Source organism: Petaurus breviceps, unplaced genomic scaffold (assembly GCF_028583685.1).
Source record: "Petaurus breviceps papuanus isolate PSGF00001 unplaced genomic scaffold, PetGlider_PUasm1.0 567, whole genome shotgun sequence".
Lineage (NCBI taxonomy): Eukaryota > Metazoa > Chordata > Mammalia > Diprotodontia > Petauridae > Petaurus > Petaurus breviceps.
In genome coordinates, this window is record NW_027186383.1 from 8457153 (window position 1) to 8483214 (window position 26062).

At 39.8% G+C, this 26062-nt stretch overlaps 2 protein-coding genes across 5 annotated transcripts in view; one reads left to right on the top strand and one right to left on the bottom strand.

Annotated features, from left to right (window-relative positions):
* GIGYF2 (GRB10 interacting GYF protein 2) overlaps positions 1-26062 on the bottom strand; it is a 170969-nt gene that overhangs the window by 56144 nt on the left and 88763 nt on the right. For all 3 annotated transcript variants that reach the window (XM_069103229.1, XM_069103231.1, XM_069103232.1), the window contains one exon: positions 5527-5706. In XM_069103229.1, the coding sequence (XP_068959330.1) occupies positions 5527-5706 (180 nt within the window). The remainder of the gene's footprint in view (positions 1-5526; positions 5707-26062) is intronic.
* KCNJ13 (potassium inwardly rectifying channel subfamily J member 13) lies at positions 10392-25701 on the top strand. 2 transcript variants are annotated; one of them, XM_069103234.1, is made up of 3 exons: positions 10392-13945; positions 18242-18714; positions 22068-25701. In XM_069103234.1, the coding sequence occupies exons 2-3, from the start codon at positions 18258-18260 to the stop codon at positions 22688-22690; spliced, it is 1080 nt and encodes a 359-aa protein (XP_068959335.1). In that variant the 5' UTR covers positions 10392-13945; positions 18242-18257; the 3' UTR covers positions 22691-25701. The 2 variants fall into 2 exon arrangements, with proteins under 2 accessions (XP_068959335.1, XP_068959334.1); XM_069103233.1 differs by having other exon boundaries at positions 10392-18714.

Here is a 26062-nt window from a genome sequence, read left to right on the forward strand (position 1 = left end):
ATGTAAAATTGCTTTTTAAGCAGTCTGGCACAAATCAGGCTTAGATCAACACCTCATATACTAGACAAGTCAAACCATCCCCATCTCCTTGATCACCATATCCCCTCAGACCCTAATGGGGACAGTCCAAAAGCCTCAGGAAATGCAGTGCCCCAACCTGCTTCCTAGCCAGTCATTACTGAGGGGAGAAATCACAGAGGAGAGGAGACTACCTTCCTCATCACCAACAGCAGCAGCTTGATGGCCAACTGCCAACAACAGGCAAATGGGCACAGGAGTCCTGGGAGAGGCAGGACACTACTTCCAGACTAGTAACAATCACAGTCAGCTACCCCTGCACCAAATGACAACTGCCACACATAGGCAAGGTGGGTCAACCTAGATGAAGCAGTAGGGAACTCTGGGAAAGAGACAGGAGGCAGCATGTGCCAGACAAGTCACACCATCACCATCTCCATCTCCCTGGGGAGAGAAAGCCCAGGACTCTGTGCTTCCAGCCCAGTTCCATCAGCCATCCTCCTGAGAAGCAGGCCCTGAGGAGGTGCAACTTAAGAATGGCTTTTGCAGGGGCTGACGACCCAGAATAGAAAGTTCTTGCTAACAAAGTCCTTCGTCCTATCAAGCTGCTCAACATCAGGAACTGACAGGATTTTATCAATGGAAAAGACCTTCTAGAAGCACCATTAATATGTGCTTTGCCACCACATCCCAAGGCCTAGAAGACTTTCCCATCGGAATTGCATTTACAACCTTCCCTATGTGTTCTTCCCCCATTAGAACGTGAACTCCTTAAAAGAAGGGATCGTCTGACTTTTCCATATGTATGCCTAGCACTTAGCAAAGAGCTGAGCATATGGTAAGTGCTTCATTAAAGCTTTATGCATTCACTTATATTCCACAATACGTTTAAAATGGATATATGAAAAACTGAGAAGACAAGCAGATCCTATCTTTCACAGCTTTGAATAGGATATATTCCTAACTAAATGAGGAAGGGACAATTTCAAAAGTTAAATTAGATAATTTTGGTAACACGAAATGGAAAAAACTTTTTGCACAAAAAAAAGAAAAAAAAATGTGCCTGGGAAAAGAAGGGAAGCTGTGAAATGGGGGGAAAATTTTTTCTAGCTAATTTCTGATAAGGGCTTGGTATCCAAACTATATAAACAATTAACAAATGTCCATATATACAGTCAACAACATCACTTAAAGGTGTGTTTCTGTGTGTGGCCGCCATCCTTTCTGGAAACAGATATGTTTAGCTGTGATATCATACACACTGGATGCTAAGGTGTCCTATTATCTCAGCTCTACACACGTGTGCCTCAGTGGAACTATGTTGTAATAAATAGTGTTTCAACAGAAAATAGGCTCCAAGGTTCCAGAGCACCCTGTTGTCACGTTAGCATTTCAGGTTAGAAAGAGCTCCCCAGTAATGACGATAAGCTTTATGTCTGGTTCCACGACAGACACATTTTTGGTTTGCAAACTGCTGGTCCAAAGCTTGAGTCTAAATTAGCAACACAGTGTCTACACCACCGTACAAGGGACAAACTGAAAATTTCTCTTTATTTTCTGGTGTAGACAATCACAACAAAAAACTTCATGAAAATGTTCATTTAAAATTATATTCTAACATGCATAGAGCCAATTTACAATGAATATTACTCAAAACCTTTCTAGATAGTGGAAGAAAAAATTGCTTCCTTTGAAAGAAATCCATTTCCATTCGTTTTCCTAATCCAGTGCTTCCCTCTTTCTCAAATTCTTACTGCATGAAAATGACATGGACAAACAAAAGTAAACTAAACAAACAAAAAAAACCCCAAAACCAAAAATCACCAAACCAGGAGAGTGAAGAGATCCCCATAATAGTATAGAATGTATACTGACAAATTACACTTAAACTAAGGTTTGTAAGAAGAATAAGAGAAAAAAGAATCCACCTAAAATACAAATGATCTGAGGGACAGTTGAAGAGCTTAAAGTTTTACTTTGTTTAACTTCCTATAACAGAATCAACACTACACAGGCTGAGAAATGCCGCGCCTCTTCCAAAACATCCACCTTGTTTGTTTTTGACCAGCTGGAATCTATCTTCTCTCTTAGCTCAATCTTGTCTGTTCTTTCACTGAATACTCACTCACTGGGAACACATTCTACAAACCCTCCCCCTCCATTGAGCTGGCAAATGTAGCAACAAGGCCATGATACTCCAATCTAGAATAATCCTGTTTGGGGGCCCAGGGCAGACCAATGTTGCTGAAAAAATGAACAGAAGAGAAGAGAATCAAAGATCTCTGTGCCCTGGGATCTAAGAGAGAGCCTCAATGACACTGTCAAAAACATCTACCCTAAAAGAGTTTATAAAATGATCAAAAATTTCTTAATGTTTGTTATGCTTCTAACAATGTCAACAAAACAGTTAAAATGCCAGTCAAAGTGTTTAAGCTCTATCTAGATAGGTCTCACATGACTTGACTAATGCTTTTATATATTAAAATAAAGTTCAAATGATAAGTTAAAAATCTTGAAGATAAGGATCCTACGTGACCTGAATACCAAAGGTCATGCCATTAAAAAAATTAAAAGAGTGCCAGAACACATGCCTTTCATAAAATTCTTAACCAAACCAGGGATAGACACACTTACAAAGACAAAATAGATGATTTCAAGTAGAAGAAATTGAAAACATTTTGCATGAACAAAATTTATCCAAGCGGGACAAGAAAGTAAGTGGCTGATGGAGGGGAATCTATTAAACCTCTCTGATACGTGTCTGATATACAAAATGGGAAGGAAACTAACAAATATCTAAGTACAAAAACCATTCGCAAATTAAGAAGTGGGCAAAGGTTATGAACACACAAATTCCAGAAGAAGAGCTATAAACTCTTACACACTTCAAATCATTAATAGTCAGAAAAATGCAAATCAAAACAACTCAGGTTTCAACTCACACATAGAAAATTGACAGATGATGTCAGGTGAAGAGCCCAGGTTGGAGGAGTTGTAAGAATATGGGCACATTAATGAACTACAGAGTATGAAGTGGGGGACGAGGTGAATTGGTGCAACCATTCTGGAAAGTGACTGGGAGTTATGCAAGGAAATAATTCAAATTGGGGTAGCTGGCTGGCACAGTGAATAGAGGACCAGCCCTCAAGTCAGGAGGGCCTGAGTTCAAATTTGACCTCAGATACTTGACACTTACTAGCTGTATGACCCTGGGCAAGTCATTTAACCCAAATTGCCTCACCTCCCCCCCTCCAAAAAAAAAGAAAAAAAAATTCAAATACCATGGCCTCTGACAGAGAAATTCCAATGCTAATGCTATGTACCAAGGAGCTCACTGATTTTAAAAAGGCCCCATACACAAAACACACCAAAATATTTATAGAAGCACCTTCTGGGGGCGGCCAGGTGGCTCAGCGAGTAAGAGCACTGGCTCCAGTGTCAGGATGACCTCGGGATCAAATCCAGGCTCAGACACTCAGCACCACACCCAGAAACACCTGGCCGTGTGACCTTGAGCAAGTTACTTAACCCCGATTGCTTTAAAAAAAAAAAAAAAAGAAGCACCTTCTGTAGCAGGAAAGAGCTAGAAGTGATGCAGGCACCCCTGGTCAATAGTTAAACAAACATCAGTTCATTATTATAATGGAGTATATGCTGTAAGAAGCAATGAATGGGATGAACACAGAGACTAAGGTAAACCAAATGAAATTATGCAAAGTGAAGGAAGCAAAACAAGAATAAAGGTGGACAAAATGACTGCAACCAAGTAAATGGGAAGAGAAGCAACAATGGAAAGTGGATCCTGTGAGCCTGCAATCCTCCAACTTGGCCCTTCATTCTCTCCCCCAAAGGTTCCTCTTTTGTGTCAGAGGCACCTCCCCGGCCCCGCCCACTCTTGCAGTGACCCAGCTTTCTAACCTTGATGACATCCTCAGGCTCCCTCCGCCCTCAGCCCTCAACCCAGTCAGGGGCCAGAGCTCCCCATCCCTACCTTCCGAACATCTTTCACATGTGACCCTCCGTGGCCATTCACCAAGGTCCCGCCTTAGCTCCAGCCCTCACCAGCTTTCTCCTAACCAGTCACCCTGCCTCCAATCTCTCCCCACACGTCACTACCCAAGACATCTTCCTTAAATGCAGCCCTGACCAAGTGACACTGCTGCGCAGACAGTGGCTTCCTCTTGCCCCTCTGTTGACCTCTGACGCCCCAGCCTCTTTACAGCCTCGATGGGCTTCCCTCCCTATCCTGCTGTTTGACACTCATTCTCAAAGAGGGGCCCTGGCACGAGGAAGGTGGCGCCCGCTCTCTGATGATCTGGCCCACCCGGCCCTCTCTCGCAGCTCCTCTGTTCCTTTACGCCATGGCCCAAATACCATCATCAGCATGAAGGCTTCCTGATGCCACCAGCCGCCAGGGCCTCTCCCATAAGAACGTGAGCTCCTTGTGAGGGATGATCATCTCATCTTTGTATGAGTATCCCCAGAGCCAAGTACAGCGCCTGGGACACAGGAGCCGTGTGATTAATGCTTGTTTTCACTGACTTTTTCAATGTGTCCCTTTTCTCAGTTATTCTCCCTCTTCTATTTCTTTAGACTCTTTGATATAAGGGATCACTCTCAAGGAGGAGGAACAAATTGAGAAATTCAAGTGATATAAAAATAAAGAATATCAACAAAATTAAATTTTGAAGAAACTATCATAGTAAAATTGGCAGTGGCAGGGGCGGATAGTAGCCTTTTCTAAGACTCATCTTTTCCATTTTCCCATTCCAAGATGCAACGCTGAACAAAAGAATCAAGTGAGACACATGCAATTTCTGAGTCAGTTGTGTGTATCTCCTTCCTAGGCTTGAGCCCTCAATGCCCTCACGACCTACATCAGCAACATTCACATCTGATTATCAGGCGGTGTTGAATCAGCAGTTTGGTAGGGACTGAACTTTAACACAACCACCACTGTCTTCAATTACCAGCGTATCTAATGTCAGGAGAAAGAACAGACTGAAGCATTCTCAGAGTAAAAAGAAGAGGCAAAAGAACCAAAAAGGGCTTCTTATTCTATCTCCCTGCTTCCAACGGGAAGATACAGAAAAAGGACATGTGATCACACATTTGACCTAGGCTTGAACGTTAGTCGCAAAATAAAGTTAACAATTTTTCAGGGAAAAAGCAATAAAATAATGTACCCTTTCTTGAGACCCATAGTGGGCAGAGAAGACACACCTTGTTTCCTTTTCTACATAAGCAAATATATGGTAAAAAGTACGTGGAGAGAGGAGCAGAAGCACAGAAATGTGGGGCAGGAAGGACATTCTGCTGATGATTCCATCAGATCCCTGCATCTTCTAGGTAAGGAACTAAGGCCCAGAAGGCAACAAGTAACAGCTCACTTAACCTTGGACAATATTTTGGAGTGACAAAAGCCAAGTACAAACCAACCCCCTTCATGTTCATCTCTCTAGACAAGGTCCAGCCCCTCGGTTATTTCAGTGATTATGTACTTCTCACCTGGGCTGTGAGGACGCCATCTCTCTCCATCCCTTCGCGATCCTGCCAGGCGCCAGCCTCCATCTTCATCTTCCCCATTTTGTTCCTCTCTGAAGATGCGCCAGTTTTCACTCTCAGAACGGATAAATTCATGCTTTCTCCCGGCTACTGTTGTCCCACCTTCCTCAAAGTTTGGTCTCACTGAAAAGTAAACAAAGTAGTCAAGCATGGACCTCTTCCAATACAACCCTTGCAAAATGGATGGGACAGCTAAATTCCTCTGCTGACACCCCTCCATTTCCCTTCTTAAGCAGTAAGTAGCAAATCCAGTCAAGAACAATCAAATAGATCAGATACTGGTAGATCAGTTTTCTTGAAATAAAACTTTCCTAAACAACCAATGACAAGTAATCAAAGGACAATAAGATCCTTACAAAACCACCAAGAAATCTTTCTGCCAAGGCCCTACTGCTTCTGCCTACTTTGTCCCACATATTTCAAGTAGTAAACTGAAGTACAGCCTTACTTGGTGAACACTCCTCCGAAACAAACAGAAGTAGGCAATCATCCTTTTTAAAATGCTTTATTGAGGCTCTTTTAAAATAGAATCAGTTACTTCTCAGTCACTGTCTCACACCAGATAAAGCCCTACCTTGTAACAAGAAAGTACTGTCACGCAAAACAAATCAACACATTGGCTCTTATCTGAAAATGTATGCTAAGGGCCAGGGAGCATGCACACACCCAAGCAGGGCCTGCACCACTGTTCTCTGAAACTGCGGAATCACAGGATCTGATGGTTTTCAGGTGTTCAGGGCTCTTAGAAGCCTGAAAGAATCCCCTCCATAACTTCCCTCTACAATCCTATGGCAGTTCATCCCAGGTTGGCATATTCTCCTTTAGAGACCTGTGCTCAGCCCCAGGTTGTCTATCATTAATGACCAGGAAAAGGGCACAGATGGCATGCTCATTAATTCTGTAGATGACATAAAGCTGGAAGGGATGACTAAAACAGAGAATGACTAAGGATCAAAAAAGATCTTGAAGGAATAGACCATTAGGCTGAATCTATTAAGCTGAAATATAATATAGATAACCATAAAGGTTTACTCTTGGATATAAGAAATCAATTTCATAAATAAAAGATGCAGCAGGCCACGGCTAGAAAGCAGTTGTTTTAGAAAAAAACTAGAGGTCTGAGTGGGCTCAGTTCAAAAGGAGTCAGCAGCGCCATGTGGCAGTCAAAAAAGCCAACGGGATCTCAAGCTGCAACAAGGGCAGCCCAGATTCCAGGAAGAGGGAGGTGACAGTCCCATTGTCCTCTGCCCTGGTCCTGTGTTAAATTTTGGGCACCATTGTTGAAGAAGGATATATTACCAAGGTGAAGGATGTCCAGAGGAGGACCACCCAGAGAGGTGATGGGTTTTCTGTCCCTAGAGGGCCTCCAGCAGAGGTAGATGACCACCTGTCAGTATATCATAGCGGGGATTCCTTTCGTGTAGGGATTGGACTAGATGGCCACTGATTCCAACTCTCAAACCCTGGGATTTTATAAATAATGTAGCAGTTTCAAATTTATGGGGTAGAGCCTGTTGTGATACAACATCTCCTTCTAATTTCTATGAAAATATCAGGAGGAGAAATACAAAGAAGGAATTCACTGAAATGATTGTCAGAAAAGGAAAAAAATATCCATCATTCTGGCATCCCAACTACTTGAGGCATCCCTCCCTTCCTGGCCTTGGCCGCATCCCACAACAGCTATTCGTTGGCCCCAAAGGGAAACTGGGCACAAAGACACTATCTAAGATTTGCTTTTGCGAGAAGGCCATGTTTGCCTCAGTTTCCTCAGGTGGAGAAGGAAATGGCCAATCCCTCCAACATGGGACCACAACAACAGACGAATCCTTTAATGTTTTCTCCCCAATTAGCCTGCAAGTAAGTACTTGGAAGGAAAATGCCTAGGAAAGTATTCAGAAAACTATGACGTGCCACACAAGCATATAGCCTTATCTTATTACTTTTTAATTCCTTACATGAAGTGCTTAACAAATACTATCTGATTCAGTTCCAATCACTCTACTTGGACTGGATAAAGATCAATCTGGTTTTCAATTACCTATGGAAAAAAAAAACTTAAGATTTCCAAAGTAAACCTTTCAAGTGCATTTAAACAACCCAATCCTGCTGTGGTGGGGAGCAGAAGGATTCACAATGGTACCACGAGGTGAAAACTCAATTTAAAATAATTATAAATGAGCAGCAAAATAATAAAAATTATGGCCTTACCTTAACACATACTAGTTATCTCATCACCATCTAATTATCTAAATAAAATGATGCTGACTATTAAAAATTGTAGCAATGCACTTAACTCCCTTATAAGTCCCTGAGACAAAGCAACATTCACCATGGACCACCCTACCTCTTTCTGACACTCTTATAGTCAACCATTCTCTATCACTTAGAAAAAGAGAATTAAAAGAAGACACGTCTCTATCTGGTTTTCACCAGACAGGTCGAGAACGGTCAGTTAGTACAGTTGAATCATCTTGACAAGAGTTATTATTTTAATAATGTGTCTTTACTTCTAGAGCAAAGGCAAAGATGTAGAGTGCAGAGTTGGGAAAACCTGGGCTCAGATCCTGCCTTGAGGTGAAACACACTTTATCTCTCCTCACCCCTGGCAAATGATCTGCACTGGCAGACATGTGATCCCCACATCAATGAACTCACAAGTCCAGGCCATCAAAAATTTAAAGATAGGGACACAAGAAGCCTTTGAGGAATTAGACTAAAAAAAGATATGAGTAAGGTCGAGCAACCAGTTGGCAGAAGATAATGTGATGTCAACAGAGTAAGAAGAAACTTCTTTACCAAGATTCTATGGCTTTTTCAGCAAATACTTCGAACTTTTACCTAGAGATTAATGACTCTAGAGAAGCAATATTAAAAGAGTCCAATTTGGACACCTCAACTAGAAGTTAAAAATTCTAATGGCAGTTCTAACTATATTCTATAAAAACAAAACCTACATTGTCAGACCATACTTTAAACAATATAAAGTTAATATAAGAAGTAGCTAACAAATTTCTATGGTACAGTGGGAACTACAGTTCTGACTGGGGTATGTGGGGTTTCAAAAGCTTTAAACCTTACAACTGCACTAAGAATTTAGAGACACTGTATATCATGACATCTACATTATCATTACAGACCCTACAAAAAATGGATAAGCAGTACTGAAAAGCTTTCATACGTGAAAGCAAACAAGTCAGAATTCTGCCTATAGGCACAGGAATGTTACTATTTTCACCAAAGAAAGAAAGAATTACTGCTTTCTTCAATTGTAGCCTAGCTCCTACTAACTACTCTGTCTTTATGATTAGGGCTCAAAGACCTGAGACTTGAGTGGATGCTGGCAGCAGACCCATCCGAACAGGCCCCACAGGAGAGGGAATCAATCCCTTCTCTTGTTGAGGATTTCCACTGACCAACTTGGGCTCTGATAAGAAGTAACATTTATAGTGCTGTCAAGTTAGGAAATACTTTCCTGCCAACAAACTGATGAAGCTTTAGAATTTCCCAAAGGCAGAGCTGAAGGAATCAAACAGACCCCAAACTCCTGCCTCCCCCACTCAGGATCCCAGCAGACTCTTCCCTCTACTTCCCTTAGAACAACCAAATTGTGTCTGAACTCTCATCCACTTCCCTAAATACACTCACTTTAATCCCCTTAGAATCTTCTTTTATCATTGTGACCTTGGGCTCCATAATAAAACAACATAATGAACATTTATTAAGCACAATAAATATAAGGCTACACTCTAGCCCCGAATGAGCCTGCATATAAGTGCAGCAAAAAGATAACAACCAATATACAACACAATATTCTATGTGAAAAATTTTAAAACCATGACAGCAAACATGATGGGACTACCAAAACCCTTGTTGGACATATTCACTTCTAGAACTAAGTGATTTCATCTCTCTGGAGAACAAAACCAAATTAAGGATATGCGTTTGTTTCCACACTGCCCTCCCTCACAAAAGATTTTTCTTCAATTCCTTCATGTACACTTGCTGAACTGTGTCTTCGCTGCTTCTTTCATTTCACAATGTGACTGGCACAACACTCTGAGGCCTAGCCTGCAATCCCTACCTCTGGGACAGGACAGATCACAATTTCTCTAAGATGTCACATTTGTACAGTAAAGCTTCCTATCTTTCCGTAACTCCTCCTCAGATAATCTAGCTGCCCAGGGCACCAGAGAGCCCCCTCTGGCTTTGATGTGATACTCTCTGGAGGATGCTAGCTCAGCATTATGACCAACTAGCCAGCCCTTGTGGAGTTCAATGTGTCCTGGAGGCCATTTTTCATAAACAAAGAAGGGATCACTGGGAAGGTAGTGCGTGCTGCTTGCACCCACTGGGTAGCTTCTCTTTCCATTAGCTTTGGGGTCACCTGGAATTGAGTCCTCTGAGATTGCAGTGAATCACTGACATACAACTTCCCCAGAACTTGGGTGTTTCAGAGGTACTTCTGCCTTGCACACTGTAGTTAACACTGGGCAGGGTTTTTCTACTATAAAAAAATTAAACAAAATGTAGTGTTGGCCTTGGCCTGGTCTAATTGAGTGGACTTCCTAAGGAGAAAGAGCAGCGAAAGGGCACCTGTGTGCATGTTTGACCCACAGCCAGCAGTGGTGTTTATGGAAAACTTCAGACAGAGCAAAAGAGGCCCTCAGCCAACACAATCTACAGCTGGGAAGCTTGGAGCCTACGAAAGCCCACTTTCAAAAAGCAAATGGGGAATTATGGGACAGAGATACAGCAACTTGTTTGTATACAAGATTTCTACAACAGATGCCAAATAATCTCAACTATTATTGGTTGTGAGGTGTTACACACACACACAAAAGTATATGTGTGTGTATCTGTGTGTGTATGTATATTTATAATGTATATGTCTTCAATAACAAACCTTAATGTGACGTCACAGAGAACTGAGGGGTAAGGATTATCGAACATCATCCCATAAAGCAATTGCCTTTTAAAAGTCTCACAGGCTTCTTTGGTTCTTTTTTAAGGGGTAGGGGAAGAACTCTGTGATTTCATGAATATAGGGACCTACTTGACCAAAATAAAACCAGCCACTTCGCTGCTCTCCTTAGCTTAAGAGAACTAAGGAGGGGACTGAGGTGACAGGATTTGCAGTCACACACTCAGCATATGTCAGGGCCAAAACCTGAACTGGTTTTAAGTCCCAAGTCAGCTCTCCCTCTTTCTAGATCCATTGCAACGTGAACCCAACAATTACATTTAACAGAGAGCCTTGAGTGGGCTAGGAATTAGCAGTGTGGTGAAAGGTAAAAAGCTATTGTTGGGGCTGTTTTGGACTGGGATATTTTGGTGTAAAGAGACTGGCTTTTGAGAAAGTAAAGCACAGTGTGAACAGCTCTGGGGCCCAGGGTGGAATCTCAGCGATCCTCAGAATCCCTGTATACTAGCAGGGCAAGAGGCAAGCCCACGTGGAGAACAGTGTGAATGTACATGTTTAAGGACTATATCTGGGGAGAGATTGCAGCCGGAAAGGAAACACAGCAGAAGCTGGGGCACAAAGCCCTTGGGCTTCACTGTATAAATGCAGCTGATCTGGGCTTTTTGGGACAAGGCTATTCTATATCATCCTGAAACAAAACCAATCCAAAATGACCAGAGGGTCATGCTGACAAATGACAAAGGAGAGGCTTCAGAACTCCTGACATAGATCAGTCGTGGAGTACAGACAGAGTCAGGCTGGGTCTTAACCAATGGTCTAAATGTCAGTCTGTGGCAGAGCAGAGCCTCTTGAATGTTGTTAAAGGGCCTCGCTTCTCAGTAACATGGCCACGTTTCCATCTCTTTCAGAAAACTGACATATACAGTAGATCTAGCCATCTTGGGGTCTGCTTGACCTCTGGTCCAGACTGCCATTAGCTCCTTGCTGAGATTCTATGAAGACTTTCTCTTTGAAGTAAAGCATTTAGCTTTGATACACCAGGGAAGTTTCCTGAAATAATGTGGTAATTCTTTGTGTTCTGGACACCTTCCCACTATGTTTTGTCTCCCGAATTTGTTGAAAAATCTTGTCATTTTTATCTGCATTTTTTCCAACGACATTATTTTTCTGCAGTGGTTTTTCCACCTTGAACTCTACCACTTTGCCCTGTTCTGTAGTAACTGGGCTCTTAACTGCTTCCACTGATATTTGAACTTCCTTTACACCATTTCCATGCTTCTACATTGTGGCCTTCTCTTGCCTTAGCTGTGTTAAGATTGATGGGGATTTCCCCATCAGCTGAGTATGTGGGCATCACTCCGAATGTTGGTGAGGCTACCCTGATCTGAGATCACCGTTCCTCTGGTACTCTTTATTACTGCTTTTCTTATGCCAAAATTAAAAAAAAAAAACCCAATCAGCACTTACCTCCAGTTAGCTTATCTTCTAGCTAAGGCCAGCCATTTCTGGAAATTCTGTTACTTTTTCAGATTTCTACTCTGACTTACAAGAGGGGAAACTGTAATAAGGAAGGAAGATCATTTTGTCACCTCCCAATTGCCTTCTTCCAAGAAATCTAGTTCCTGATCTAGAATTTGACAAGACTCAAAAACATTATTTGAAGAATTCAAAATTCTGCAAAATGAGCACCAGTTTCATTTAAAATTTTTCTTTGTACTTCAAGATCTCAAAGTTTGCAATGTAAAATCCTAATATTTCTTGAGGCTGTGACTATCCCTATTAAAATACAGTATAAATATTAATAATAAAAAATCTATTGGAGTATGATGATTGTGAGAGTTCATTTTACTAAACGTAATTCCCAACTTCACCCTACTACTATAAGACACTTACTTGGAAGCCACTTGGCAGTTAGAATCACAAGCCTCTGCCCAACATATCATTTGCTTATGTCACAGAAGCTATAAAGTGCTCAGAACTTATTTTTAAAAACAACCTGTCAATAGCTAAATATCATTTTTACTATCAAATGAAGGAAAGAAGAATGAGTGAAATAACACCCCACAGGTCCTTTTCCTAGGGTTTTACCTTGCACAAGCACAATTCAGAAGGTCACATAATAGCTATCAGATTTTTAGATGCTGTGCCTGAACTTGTATTGAAATGTTTGGTATTAATTAAACAAAGAAAGAATTAATTTTTTGTTTGTTTTACAAAAAGAGCCAAAGTCCCCAAGGGCCGATTTCACTCCCTAAGGAGCATTACATGGGTCCATATTAATAATTTTCTCAGCAGGTCTCCAATAGCTCAACCTTCAAGACACAATGAAAGTCTTTGTTACTCAGATCCTCTTATATAGGATGTTGGATCAAAGTTCTCACATCAGCAGCTAAAGGGAAGAAAAAAAAAGTATTGCACTGCAGGGCACAACAAAGCTATCCCCACAGTTCATTTCAGTGTTGACACAAGCCGGAACACAGAAAATTTCCAGCTAAACACTACTATGGTATTGAGCTGAATTGTTTGTGCCCTGTACACCCTGTTTTACTGAGGCACACTATATTTGCCATCAAAGCAAAATTTCCTTAAATGTCCCTGAAGCTGGATTTAAATTTGAATTCTTCAGTTCCTCTACAAAGAAGTCATTGGAAAGGTTATGTCCTAGACATTCCTATATTGAACTATAAATGTGTTGAGGGGTTTTCCCCAATGATCTAGCAGGATAACACTGGAACCTGTAATAACCATTCAAAACAAACATTTGAAAAAGAGATAGAGAAACATCTTGGTCTATTTCTAACCCTAAATTCTAGTTCTGGCTTTATCATCACAACTGTGTGATTCTGAATCTTTATTTCTTCACTTGTAAAATATGGAAGCTAGACTCAAAAGTCTCTTTTAGATCTCTGATTGTAACATTCTTCTCCAACATAAACCTTATCTAACGAGATAGGAGAAAAGAATTATCTTGTACTTTAACCTATAATAAAAGAGAAGACCAAATGGAAAGTTGGAAAGAATTTTATCCCTTTGGACTTCCAAATAAAACCTTAAGTAAGATTATGCAAAACTTACTAAAGTCGGATTCTGATTAGAGAAAAAAAATGTACCCTTCTCCAAGTCAGTTCTGGAGGATTTCTCTAGGGCTGCTAAGGTTTGTGTTGGGTAAAGAAAGACCTCCTAACAAACCAGCATTCTTTTCCACATGATCAGAGCTAATTGGCCCCCCTGCAGATTAAGTGACCAATCACATCAGCTTCAGAAGAAACCAGCCCCCACTGCATTATAAACAGAGGAATGTGAACTGTAAACCCAGTTCAACAAGAGAGTCCTACAAACTAGACTTATAGATAGGGCTGTCTGCCTAAGAGATACAGCCCTCCAAGATTCCCTAGCGACCTACCTTTTTGCACATTAGCCAAAGCTTCAAAACGGTTGGTAAGTATTTATCTATTAAAAACTATTCCAATTTAGGGGGTGGTGGTAGGTGGAAAGGTTAGAGCCATAATTAGTCATGTCCAATATGGGTAATTCTATGAAAACATAACTAAATAGAAGGGTGGAAGTAAGGCTATTATTTCTTTTGAAATATTAAAAATGAGATAGCCCAGTTGAAACTATTGCTGGAATTTCTCATCACCTCACTGAATACATGCCTGTATCTGATTATGATTCAGAAACTTCACTTGGAGGACAGAATGAGTCACTGGAAGGAATTCAAAAGATTTTTTTAAAAGATTATGCTTTGTTTTTTACTCCAGTAGGGGTAATTTACATGAGTAAAACTCCTAAAATGGACACTTGAGAATCTAATGACAAAGTATTTAAATGTTGTCATAGTTGTTATTTTCAGTAATGGATACATACACTCTCCCCCCGCTCCATATCCTAAATTACTATTTAAGTTGATGGTTAGGATTGGAATAAAAAGTTATTCCTATTAAAAAAGATAAAAAGTGAAAAAGAACATGAAGCTTATTAATTAGTCTAAATGGGCTATTTTATAATTTTTCTCAATTATGTATAAAGGAGATTGGTATATAATTCTCAATAAAGTCTTAATTGCACTGAGCCAGTTCATAACAAATGTGAATAAAATTGATCAACTAAGATGACAATTCTAGTTATGGTTTGTCTTTACTATGTAGTGTGAATTACATTATTTTAAGTCGTGGCAGAGCTTTAGAAGACCTAATTTCAGAACTTTAGCCTGAAGGGTCTAATAGTCCTTTATTTTGACTCACCAAAGCAATAAAACAAACACACAGAGATGCATGTGTATGTATATATGTGTGTATATACACACATATATGTGCATGCACACACAAATACATATGAAATCTTGCTCTCTCACTCAGATAAAACACTCTCTCAAACTTTCCTTTCCACTACTTATTTCATTACAGGTATTTTAGTCAATGAAAATCATCTAAGTAGAAGTCAGTAATAACATCTACTTAGATGATTTTCATTTCATCCTCACTTATTCAATCAAAATATAACTTAGTGCATGATAGGATTCCCTAAAGGATGAAGTACTTTGCAGATAGTACAAAAGAAATAATAATAGAAAAAATTAGGAATAATTCTTCTTCCTGAGAAACTTACTGATTGGTGATTAAAACCTATATATACCAATCGCTAGAGATAAATTACAAAATAGCGAATGAATTATGTAAAATATATAAAAAGCAGCACGTGAGCTTTTGGGGAAGTGGAACATATCATGATGTAGAAACAGAAAAAAACATAAGAGATCATGGGAGAGTAGAGAGAGTGACCTGAGTATGAATCCTGCCTCACGCAAATTCTAACTTTGTGACCATAGGCAAGTCTGCCTCCATTTTCTTAAATGTATAAAGGAGGTAATTATCACACCAATTTCCCAGAGCTATTATGAGGATGAATTGCTTTATTGACCTTAAACTGTCCTCTACATGTTAATTATCCTTACTACTGTTATTACCTGGTCCAAGTCCTGCCCAATTCACCCGGAACAAACTGAGGCCCCAGAAGATGAAGTGACCTATGCAGGGTCATACAGATGGCAGCAACTGAGGTCAGAGCCCAGTTTTGTTACCAGTGTAGGACATGGCTTAGTGTGTCTGAGTCATCAGACAGCAAAGGTCCCAGCGTTTTCAAAAATGAAAGTCACCCTAGAGCATGACGTCAGAAAAACTCCTTAGTAAGAAAATGAAATATTTAAATTGTTGGGAGCAAAAGAGAGAGTGGAGCAGAGAGCCGGGCAGTAGGAGTCAAGAGGTAGGGGTCACAAAACTAGCAAGAAGAAAATGATTCAGGAACTGGAGGGGGGGCGGGGTGGAGAAGAAACAAAATTCAAATGGCAGAAACACATTTCTCAAACAAATGAATTTAGTGATTAGGAGATGTTTATTAGAAAAAGGTAAAAAGGGGTGGCCAGTTAGCACAGTGAGTAAGAGCACCAGCCCCAGTGTTGGGATGACCTGGGGGATCAAATCCAGGCTCAGATACTCAGCACCCACTCAGAAATACCTGGCCATGTAACCTGGAGCAAGTTACTTAACCCCAATTGTTTAAAAAAAAAAAAAAAAAGGTAAAAAACTGACAAGTAACACTGAGCAGGATGAAACTTTTGAGCTTTCATTGCTCAGAAGATCATGGCTGCAGTTGGTGCTGCTGGGCCCTGGATTCTCGGATATTGCAGGGCTTCCAGGTCCTAAAGAGTGACCATGTGCACCAGGTGGGCATGACATTGTTTCTACGAATCCCATCTCTCCTCTGTGTATGGGGCACATCAGCCTGGACAGCTGAGTTCCAGAAGGTCAGGGCATGGGTCTTTATTAACTAAACTCTGGATCTCTCCTAATACTCTTTGCACATAAGAAGTATGTAACTGACTTATGCTGGAGATCTAGGTGTGAAAATAAATTAACTAAAGAGTTAACAGGGGTCCTTGTAGGGAAAAATTCTTTAGTAACAGAGAAAGGAAAAGAGTGTACAGACTAAAAACCAATATGCAAATCAGCAGTCTCTGCACTGAAAATCACATGTAAACCTAAATGGATGGTTGAAGTTATATAATGAGCTATTTCATATTTTATTCTTCTAAGAAGAAATAATAGAGAAAATCAAAGTAAACCTAAGTAGAGGGCCAGTGCCCAAATCTAATAAAAGCACAGTTAATAAAATCATATGCTGACATAGACAACATTTGTAGCAAAATCAACTACCTCTGGTAAAGTCCTGAACTTCCATAAAGACAGTGACTATGTATATACTCTGTGTGTAAAGCACTGTGCAGAGTGCCTAACATAATCAGTCATTACATAATTACTCCCAGGGAACAGCACCACTAGATGATATGTTTTATAATCATTTCTATGTTAAAGGTCTGATTACCAACTAACACGTTCTTTTTCTAATCTTCAGTATGCTTCGAGGATAACAGCAATTCTTTTAACTGTATTAATGGACAATCTAGCATTAAAAATGTATAAATATTAAGTTCAAGGAATCAATCCTAAAAAAAACTCATGGTGAAAACTGGAAAATAAGTATGTCCCTCTTCTCCTTTTAAATGTTTCTGAGCCATTTTAAATTTAGGGTTCAAATCCAATGGCCCAATAGGAAGAAAAAAGGTTTCAAACACAGACTAAAATTCAGAAAGAAAACTACAAAAAAACATAAAATGAATCCTTCTGGCAGAAAGGAGAATTAAATAACTAATCATCAGTTGTGATCTGCCCAAAAACATTTTTCAGTTCTCCAATGCAGGCCAATAAGCTATTGAGAGCATCTGAAGAAGCCACAGGAACAGAGTTTCCATGCTGAATGCTTAGCCTTAAGTATCCTTATGCTAAGTAAAGGATGTATATAATAACAAGGTTTCTTTATGAAAACTAACAGGCCCCTGCTGGGAGGATGTATTCTTTTTAAAAGGAGTACTCAATGGGAAAAATGCCTCATTTCATTTCCTGTTTGTAGAAGACCCTTCTTAGCACACCAAAGAAAGACCTGACCCACATACGGGTGAGCCCAGGGGAAACACACCCAGGGAACACTTAGCAAAGGAAAACCAGGCCCCCAGTAAGAACCTGGCCATTCAAATGTTCAGACTTCCACTCTGTTAGATGCTGTTACATCATCTTTATAAAATTCCCATGTCATTAGACTCCTTCACAATGATTCATTTTGCTCAAATTTTGAAATGTGTTGTTTCTTTAAAACATCCAAGGCACCTATTCAGTGCTGCTGCCACTACACAATGAACAGATAGATGGGTTATGCTTCATTGTTACACACACTGCTATGGAGCCCCGTCTGCATCTAGAATGTGACCAAAAGCCCAGCACAAACCTGCTTCCTAAGTCTACTGTACAGTAAGGTACTTAAAGAGAGTCTGAAGGTAGATAGGCTATAAAAAAGTGGATACTGTATAGAAACTTAGTGTCCAGCTCTTTAATCTAAATATGATAAAGTTACAACAGTCATAATTCATTAGTTATCTCTTTTTAGCCTTATTCCAGCCATCTTTTGCCAACTACAGAAAAAGTAATCAAATCAACAAATATTCAGTGAACACATATTATGCAAAAGATATTATGGGACATGCATAACAAGCTAACTGAATGATAGATAAATACTCTAAGAGTTTTGATAAGGAATTATCACTTTGGGCTGGTATGTTTATGTAAAGCCTGATCTTTTCATGTTGACTAAGCATCAGTTACCAAGAGATCCTTCTGGTTTCAGGGCATAACAGTCAAGGATGGATGGTGGCAGTAAGTACAAGGCTCCACTCCTGACTCAGACTCCCAAGAGGATCGTGACCAAAGACGGCCACAGCACGCTGCAGGTAAAAGCCACAGGAGTCGGCTGCGTATGGCTACAAGACTTGTGGGGACTCCTAATAGACATGAAATGGCGATGGATGTTGCTGATCTTTACTATGTGCTTTCTGTTTCACTGGCTCTTCTTTGCAATCTTCTGGTATGTTCTAGCTGAAGTGAATGGCGATCTTGAGATCAACCATGACATACCACCTGAAAACCATACTATCTGTGTAATACATCTCACCAGTTTCACAGCTGCATTCTGCTTTGCAGTGGAGACACAGCTGACGATTGGCTATGGTAGCATGTACCCCAATGGCAACTGTCCGGGAGCAATTTTCTTACTAGCCATACAGATGCTCCTGGGAATCATGCTGGAGGCCATTATCACAGGTAATTTTCTTTGTTCTCTCAAAAAAGCGACCAAGTATTTTGAAAGAAAAGAAAATTCATGTAAGGGCAAAGAAGGATCTGCCTCTGAGATGTATTCTCATTAGGATGGGAGTTTCCAGGGGATAGGCAGATGAAAAAGGTTTCCCTCCCTACTCCCAAATGAGAGAAATAATAATAATTCTATGCTAAAAACAGCCTCATCAGAAATCCTCATCCTGAAGAAGCAACCTTGCTAGTAAATCTTAACACTTAACAAACTCCAGAGATTCTACAATCTTTTCAAGAAAGCCAAATACATTTTGTCTTCATATGTACAGGAAAAAATACTCTGTGTTACTTCCAACTTTTTCCCTGGCTGGAAAGAGTGAAGGGTCTAAAAGAGAGAAGAGCAAGCAAGCTAAGGAGGAAGATTTGCATCTAAGTCACACAAACCTAGGATCCCATACTGAGATGCATTCCTAGTTGGGAAGACTTACGTTCCAAATTGTAAAATATGGCTTCTGTATCTTAATGCAAGCAAAAATTAATTTTTCTTTTTTATCCAATTAAGGCAGAATTTCCCTCTGATTTCATGATTTCAAGTAATGCTTACTGACCCCTCCAATGAGGACACAGTACCATAATCATCACACAAGCCAGACTAAATCCAGCACCCACCCTAGACAGAAATCCACTAGAAACTAGGTTGCAAAATAGAGTCCCAGATGTATAAAAAAAAAAAGTCCTTGGGGAAGTCACTCAGGTAAGGTAGAAACCCTAAATAGGCCTAACACACTTTCTAAAAACCTGCTTCTCAACAAACAAAAGCCGTTTCTTCTAAATGCCTTTCTCAATACCTCAAAGACATACTGGGTGAAGAGTTGGGGGACATGGATTCAGGTCCTAGTGCTGCTGCAATCTTTGGCAAATCACATGACCGATCCATGCTTTAGTTTGGCCCCTGGGAGGCAATAAATGCACCTCCTAAAATGGTCTTGTTGCAAGGACTTTAAATTCATGTAAGCTCTAAAATGCACGTTTTCACAAGGTAAAAAACCTTGGCTCAGGGCGGCCAGGTAGCACAGTGAGTAAGAGCACAGGCCCCAGAGTCGGGATGACCTGGGATCGAATCCCGGGCTCAGACACTTAGCACCCACCCAGAAATACCTGGCAGTGTAACCTTGAGCAAGTTACTTAACCCCAATTTGCTTTAAACAAACAAACAAAAACCTTGGCTTTCAGAAGTGATAACACTCCCTGATTTCATTCACAGCAATACATACTGAAAGTTGTAAAGTGCCATCAACAGAATCTGGTACAAGCCTATCAATTTATCAGTGAGATGTTATGGGGGCCCACCCTTCATGGTGGCGGAGCAGAATCTGAAACCAGGCCCTTGACCTCCAAATCCAGCACTATTTCCAATACACCATATCACAGAGACCATTTTTCTTAGAATAAAGCTCCTATTTTAGCTTAAGTGTCTGGCAATTCCCAAAGGGCATTCCCTCTACCAGTTGCCCCCCTCATCTTGCCCCTACTGCCAGCCTAACACATAGAAGGAGCGACAAACCAACAGTTTCCTAATAACAGCTAGTAAAATGCACTGGTCTTCAAAGTGGAGTCCCCAAGGCCTATGGTGCCAATTAGAAAGACAGCTCTCACACAAGATGCTTGTCCTCATCCCCGACAAGTCCTCTGCTGTATATGGTACATCCCAATAGCCTGCTGGAAGTAGGGTGGTGACCCTTCAAGTGTAAAGAAAATTCCATCCTTGTCTTTATCCTCAAGATACTCTCCCCCAGGTCCCCCCAAGATTACCTCTGGCCTATGGCAAGTTAAGAGCCCCACCACTTTCCATTTTGAGTGAGTCAGAGTTAATCCCTCCTCTCTTCCAAGCTTGCCAGCTACTATATGGGGGGCATGACCATATTCCCAATCACATAAATGCTCCCAAGCTCCTTGTCCTCTTGACTCCTCACTTTGGCCCCTCCTCCCTCCCACTATCCAATCAGATGCCAAATCTTGTCAGTTCTTTCTCTTCATGACTAACATCTGGTTCCTTTTTCTACTGACCCAGAATTACTCTAGTTCAGGACCTCATCACATCTTGCCCAAGCTAATACAGTAGCCTCCTAGTTGGGTCTATCTGATGCAAGCCCTTCTCTTTTCTAATTCATCTTCCCATAACTGACAAAATGATTTTCCTAAAGCACAGATCAGACGACCATCTCACTACCTACCCTTCCCAAAACTCTAGAGGCTCCCTACTGATTTTAAACTAAAATATGACATCATATTTTAAAACTTCTACTTAGGGAAAAGTTTTATAATCTATATAGTTGCTGATGGAGTAGTACATGTAAAGTAAATATGTATATACATGGGGGGAGGAGAGGTTTGCTCAAAAATAGTTTTTGCCAAACAGGGCACACACTAAAAAAAAAAAAATCTTTTGCTGATACGGATCTGCAATCAAAAAAGTTTGGAGAATAATGGTATAACGGTGTAGTGGAGACTTGTCATATACTTCTAGTTGTGTGACCTTGGTCAAGTCATTTAACTTCTCAAGCCTCAGCAAGGTCACTATGCTGATGAAATCAGAGGTCACCATCCCCCACCCCCAAATCTAACCAAGGAAGAAAAGGGCATTTTCCCATTCCCACTAAATAAAAGCAATTTTATTCATATTAAAAAGATCTCCAATTAGATCAGACTTGCACAACTTGGCAGTAGGTAGTGGCCAAAATTAAAACAGGCTAAACTTTTTGGGGCCACAGCTGGTTCTCAGAGGCTCACTTTCCAAGTAAAGGTATAATGATGGTTGGTTGCCATGGGTCGTGTGACAAACAAGAAAGAGAGCGCAGTAGCGAACCACCTGCAAAGGTACATGAAGGGCACAATAGTGACTAACAGAAGGCAAGTTAAGCAGGGCACAAACAGAGCACTTGTTACATCTTTACTTTCTTTTATATAGTCTACATTTTCGCAGGCCACCCATAATTCTTTAGTGAGATGCAAGTGACCTCCGGGCTATATGTTGTACAGTACTGACTTAGACCTATTGTAAGAACACAGATGCCAAAAAGACATTTTCTCTCTTTGAAAAGTTCTGACACAATATTCACTTACTAATACATAAACTGTTTCCAGGCCCTGTAAAAAGTTTACATTCCCAAAAAAGTTAAGCAAAACTAATTACAAGAGGTAGTACAGGACACTTAGAATCTAGTTCCTAATCTATTCCAAAAAATGATACCTTAAAATATAAAAAATTTACCATCTAACCTAATGTAAGAAATAATAGCAAAAATACAACTCAAAGCTTAGTATTAGTTATAAGTTTGTAACAAAATCAACTGTTTCTAATCTAGGTGCCTTTGTGGCAAAGATTTCCTGTCCACAGAACAGAATTTTCTGGATCCGCTTTACTAACTTGGCAGTAATAACCCACATAGATGGAAAACCAAATCTGATCTTCAGAGTGATCAACATTCAACATATGCCACTCACCAGCATCAGGATCTCTGCTATCCTCTACCAGGAACAAGAAAATAACCAACTCTACCAGAAAAGTGTGGACTTTCACACTGATGGCATCCACTCGGAGGAGTGTCCACTCTTCATCTTTCCACTGACCTACTATCACTCCATTACACCCTCGAGTCCTCTGGCTGTTCTCCTCCAGGGGGAAAATCCCGGACACTATGAATTAGTTGTTTCCCTCTCAGCTATTTACGAGGGCACAGGGCAAGTGTGCAACAAGCGGACATCCTACTTACCATCAGAGATCATGATGCATCACTGTTTTGCCCCTCTGATGAGTAAAGATTCCAAAGGTAAATACACCATCAAAATGGAGAATTTTGACAAAATTGTCCCTGAACTTCAAACTGCTATAGTCCCTAAGAGCCCAAACAGGACTGACATGGGGATCAGTATTAATGGACAACACATTGATAACTTTCAGATCTCTGAGACTGGGCTGGCAGAATAGATTCAGAATATGGTTACCTTTAAAAAATATATTAAACTACTTAACTGTATGTACAGCTGCTTGCCCCTCATCACTGCTATCCCGTTATCTTTTTCTTCAATCATAGCATAGCATGACATATGACCACATAAACTGAGACTAGTGGATGAATTAAATGCAGGCACTCTGGTAACACAGAATCTCAGAAAGTAAAAATTCTACTAGCTGATCTCACTAAACTGATCAAAGATACAGTGACTGAAAGAAAAATTATACAGACTTCATTTCTGATGACATTTAAATATGAGTTGATATTTTTTGAAAAAGGGAATGAATTCAAGAAAGTGACCTTAAAACAAACCAAAACAACCCTACCCATAGGAATCCCATTTAAATTTATGAATTAATGTAATAAATATAATTCCAATTTGAAATAACTCTATATGATGTAAATTCTCCTTAGATACAATGATTGTTATACAAATTATCACACTTTTCGGAAAGCCAGGAAGATCATTTAGTATTGGCCTTAATTTTTAAAAACTAATAATAAAATTCATAAGGACATGAGACTTTTAAGTATTTAGAGAAATCTTATGAAGCAAATGAGACCTATTTCAAAAAGCTCTAGTAAAATAAAAAAAGAAAAAAAAACTGACCCTGTAGAGAGTGTTTTTTAAGTTAACAGCAAACTATTTTGGATGTAAGAAATAATGGTACATATGCTTTATAACTTTTCTCAGAATCATATTTCTTAGACCACGAAATAGAAAAATTAACCAGTATTAGGGCCAGAAAAAGAGAATAGGGTAATACTTTTCATTTACTAAAAACAGAATAATACCCATTACATTAACATACATTATTTAAACTACCTAACTACAGTCCATATTTTAACAATGTATGATACATCATTTTTCGAGAAGAGGGTTTACTATTTAACATTTTTATTTTTCCTACTGAGATTATAAAAGATGGAAGGCAAGTCAATACAATTTAACCCAAGAAACTTTGAAAAAACAAAACATACAACTAAAACAGATTTTTGTTAGGATTATGGTTTCAGTGACTTAAAGCTGGAAAGAGTTATAGAGATTATGTCTCGTTCAACGACTTCATTTGGCAGATGAACAAAGACAGACAGGAAAAAAGTTAAGCAATTTGGTCCAAGCCATATAGGTAACCATTAGTAAAGATCCAAGCACAGGTGCTTTGGTTCCAAAACTGTACTCCTTGGAAGACCTTATGAGCAAACACTATCTATTGCAAAAGTTGGAATCTGACCATAAACTGAAAATTACATCATTATGGTTTTCATTTTAAGAAAACATACAAATGATTCCATACTGTAAAACTTAAGAGGATACATTATAAGGATTCAGGGGCAGTTAGGTGGCGCAGTCAGTAAAGTGCCAGCCCCGGAGTCAGGAGAACACTAGTTCAGTTCTGGCCTCAGACACTTAACACAAAAACTAGCTGTGTAACCTTGGGCAAGTTACTTAACCCCAATTGCCCTCCAAAAGGCAAAAAAAAAAAAAATTAAGGATTCAAACACACAAACAAAACACTGACAAAGAAACATTATCCAGTTTGAATATTTATATATCAAAGAATTAAGAACCAAATTTCCTTTTCTAAATTTGAAGCACATAGATTCTTCTGAAAACACAAAAGATCAGTGGAACATCGGACTAGATGACACTTAAGGTTCCTTTCAACTCTGTGATTCAATGATAACTACATTTTAATCATCTTTGTGGATGGATTCCTTACTCATAAGTGGACCTGCATCAGTTCTTTGCAGTGATGTATTAACTTGGTCATCAGACAAGCACCTACAAACTAAATTAACATAGGAGGGAATAAACCAATTACAGGTACAATGCAGACAGACCCAGGAAAGGATCAGAGAACCACAAAATTAGCCGTCCAATCTAAACTAGATCTGAAAAAGAACTGTCTCTAAAACCTGAATGGCAAGCTGTCATCCAAGACTTTGCCTGAAGACGTCCTAGGAGAAGGAGCTCACCAAGTCCTGTGTCCACTCTACTGTTGGACAACGCCAACTGTTAAGAAAGTTCTCCTTATAACCAAGCCTAATCTCTGATTCTGCCTTAGCAAGGGAAAGAATCCCTTCCCAGGTGATAATCTTTCAAATGCTTGAATAAAGCCATTCCACGCACAAAAATGCCACCTCCCACACTTTCCTCTCCCTCAACCTGAGGCTTCTGGTTTCCAGTGAAAACCATCCTTCGAACTTAACCTCATATAGCACAATACCTCAGGATCCTCAGTAACCTATCAATGTCTGCTAAAATATGGTACACAATATTCTACACATAGTCTGACCAGAATAAAGTGTAAGGGGAGTGTTATCTCCACATTCTTGGAAGATGCAATGCTCAGTGTAGCCTAAGGCAGCGATGTCACATTGCTAAGCTGTAGCCCCCTGCCAGCCCGCTGAATACCATTCCATCCTATCTTGTTCAGTCTTGCTGACTGTCTCCTGTCTTCCCCATCTTGTGCTTGGACAGATTTTTTGAAACCAAGTATAAGGCTGCTTTTATTGCTACTACATTTCATCTTGGTTTAATTTGGTCACATTGGTCCCAACCTATCAAGACCTTTCTGGATTCTAATTATTCTGTTTGTTACCTCATCATACCAGCATACAGACCATTCACTAACGTGACAAAGAAGACACCTCTCCCTTTATCCAAGCTAAAAGAGACGAGTCCAGATGCCCGCAGCATCTCACTGAAGTCCTCCTCCCATGTTTTTTATCTAAATGTTAAGTAAGTACTCTTTGGGTCAAGCCACAGAACCAATTCTGAAACTAACTTTATCATCACCTAGCACATCTCTCTTTATTTTTTCTGTAAGCATAAGAAACTTGATCAAATACTGTGTTAAAATCCAAGTAAACTTTATCTGTAGTATACCCCTAATCTACTGAAATAGTAACCCTGTCAAAAAAAAAAGAGACATTAGTGTGGCATGCCTTCTTCCTAATAAAGTTGTGCTGTCTTGGATTATTACTTCCTTCTCTACTAAATATCTCAAGTGTGACCCTCACCAAGCATTCTTCAATCACCCTAATAACCAAAACCTTTTAGACTTTTCTCAGCATACACTTTAAAATTTCTTTTCAACACAAATACACCCCCACTTATAAAATTAGAATACACAAATTCTATCTTTCCAAACTCTCACAAGGAGTTATTCTCCACCCCCTTTGGAAGCCTCATTATTAGGTTTACATGGAAAAAGAAACTGGAGGAAACTGAAAATAAAATACAGTATTAGTGATGACAAAGCAAGGACAGAACACATGTTTAGAATACTATATGTCAAGTTAAAGCAAGGAGCTGTAAATTTAATGCTTGCTGAATT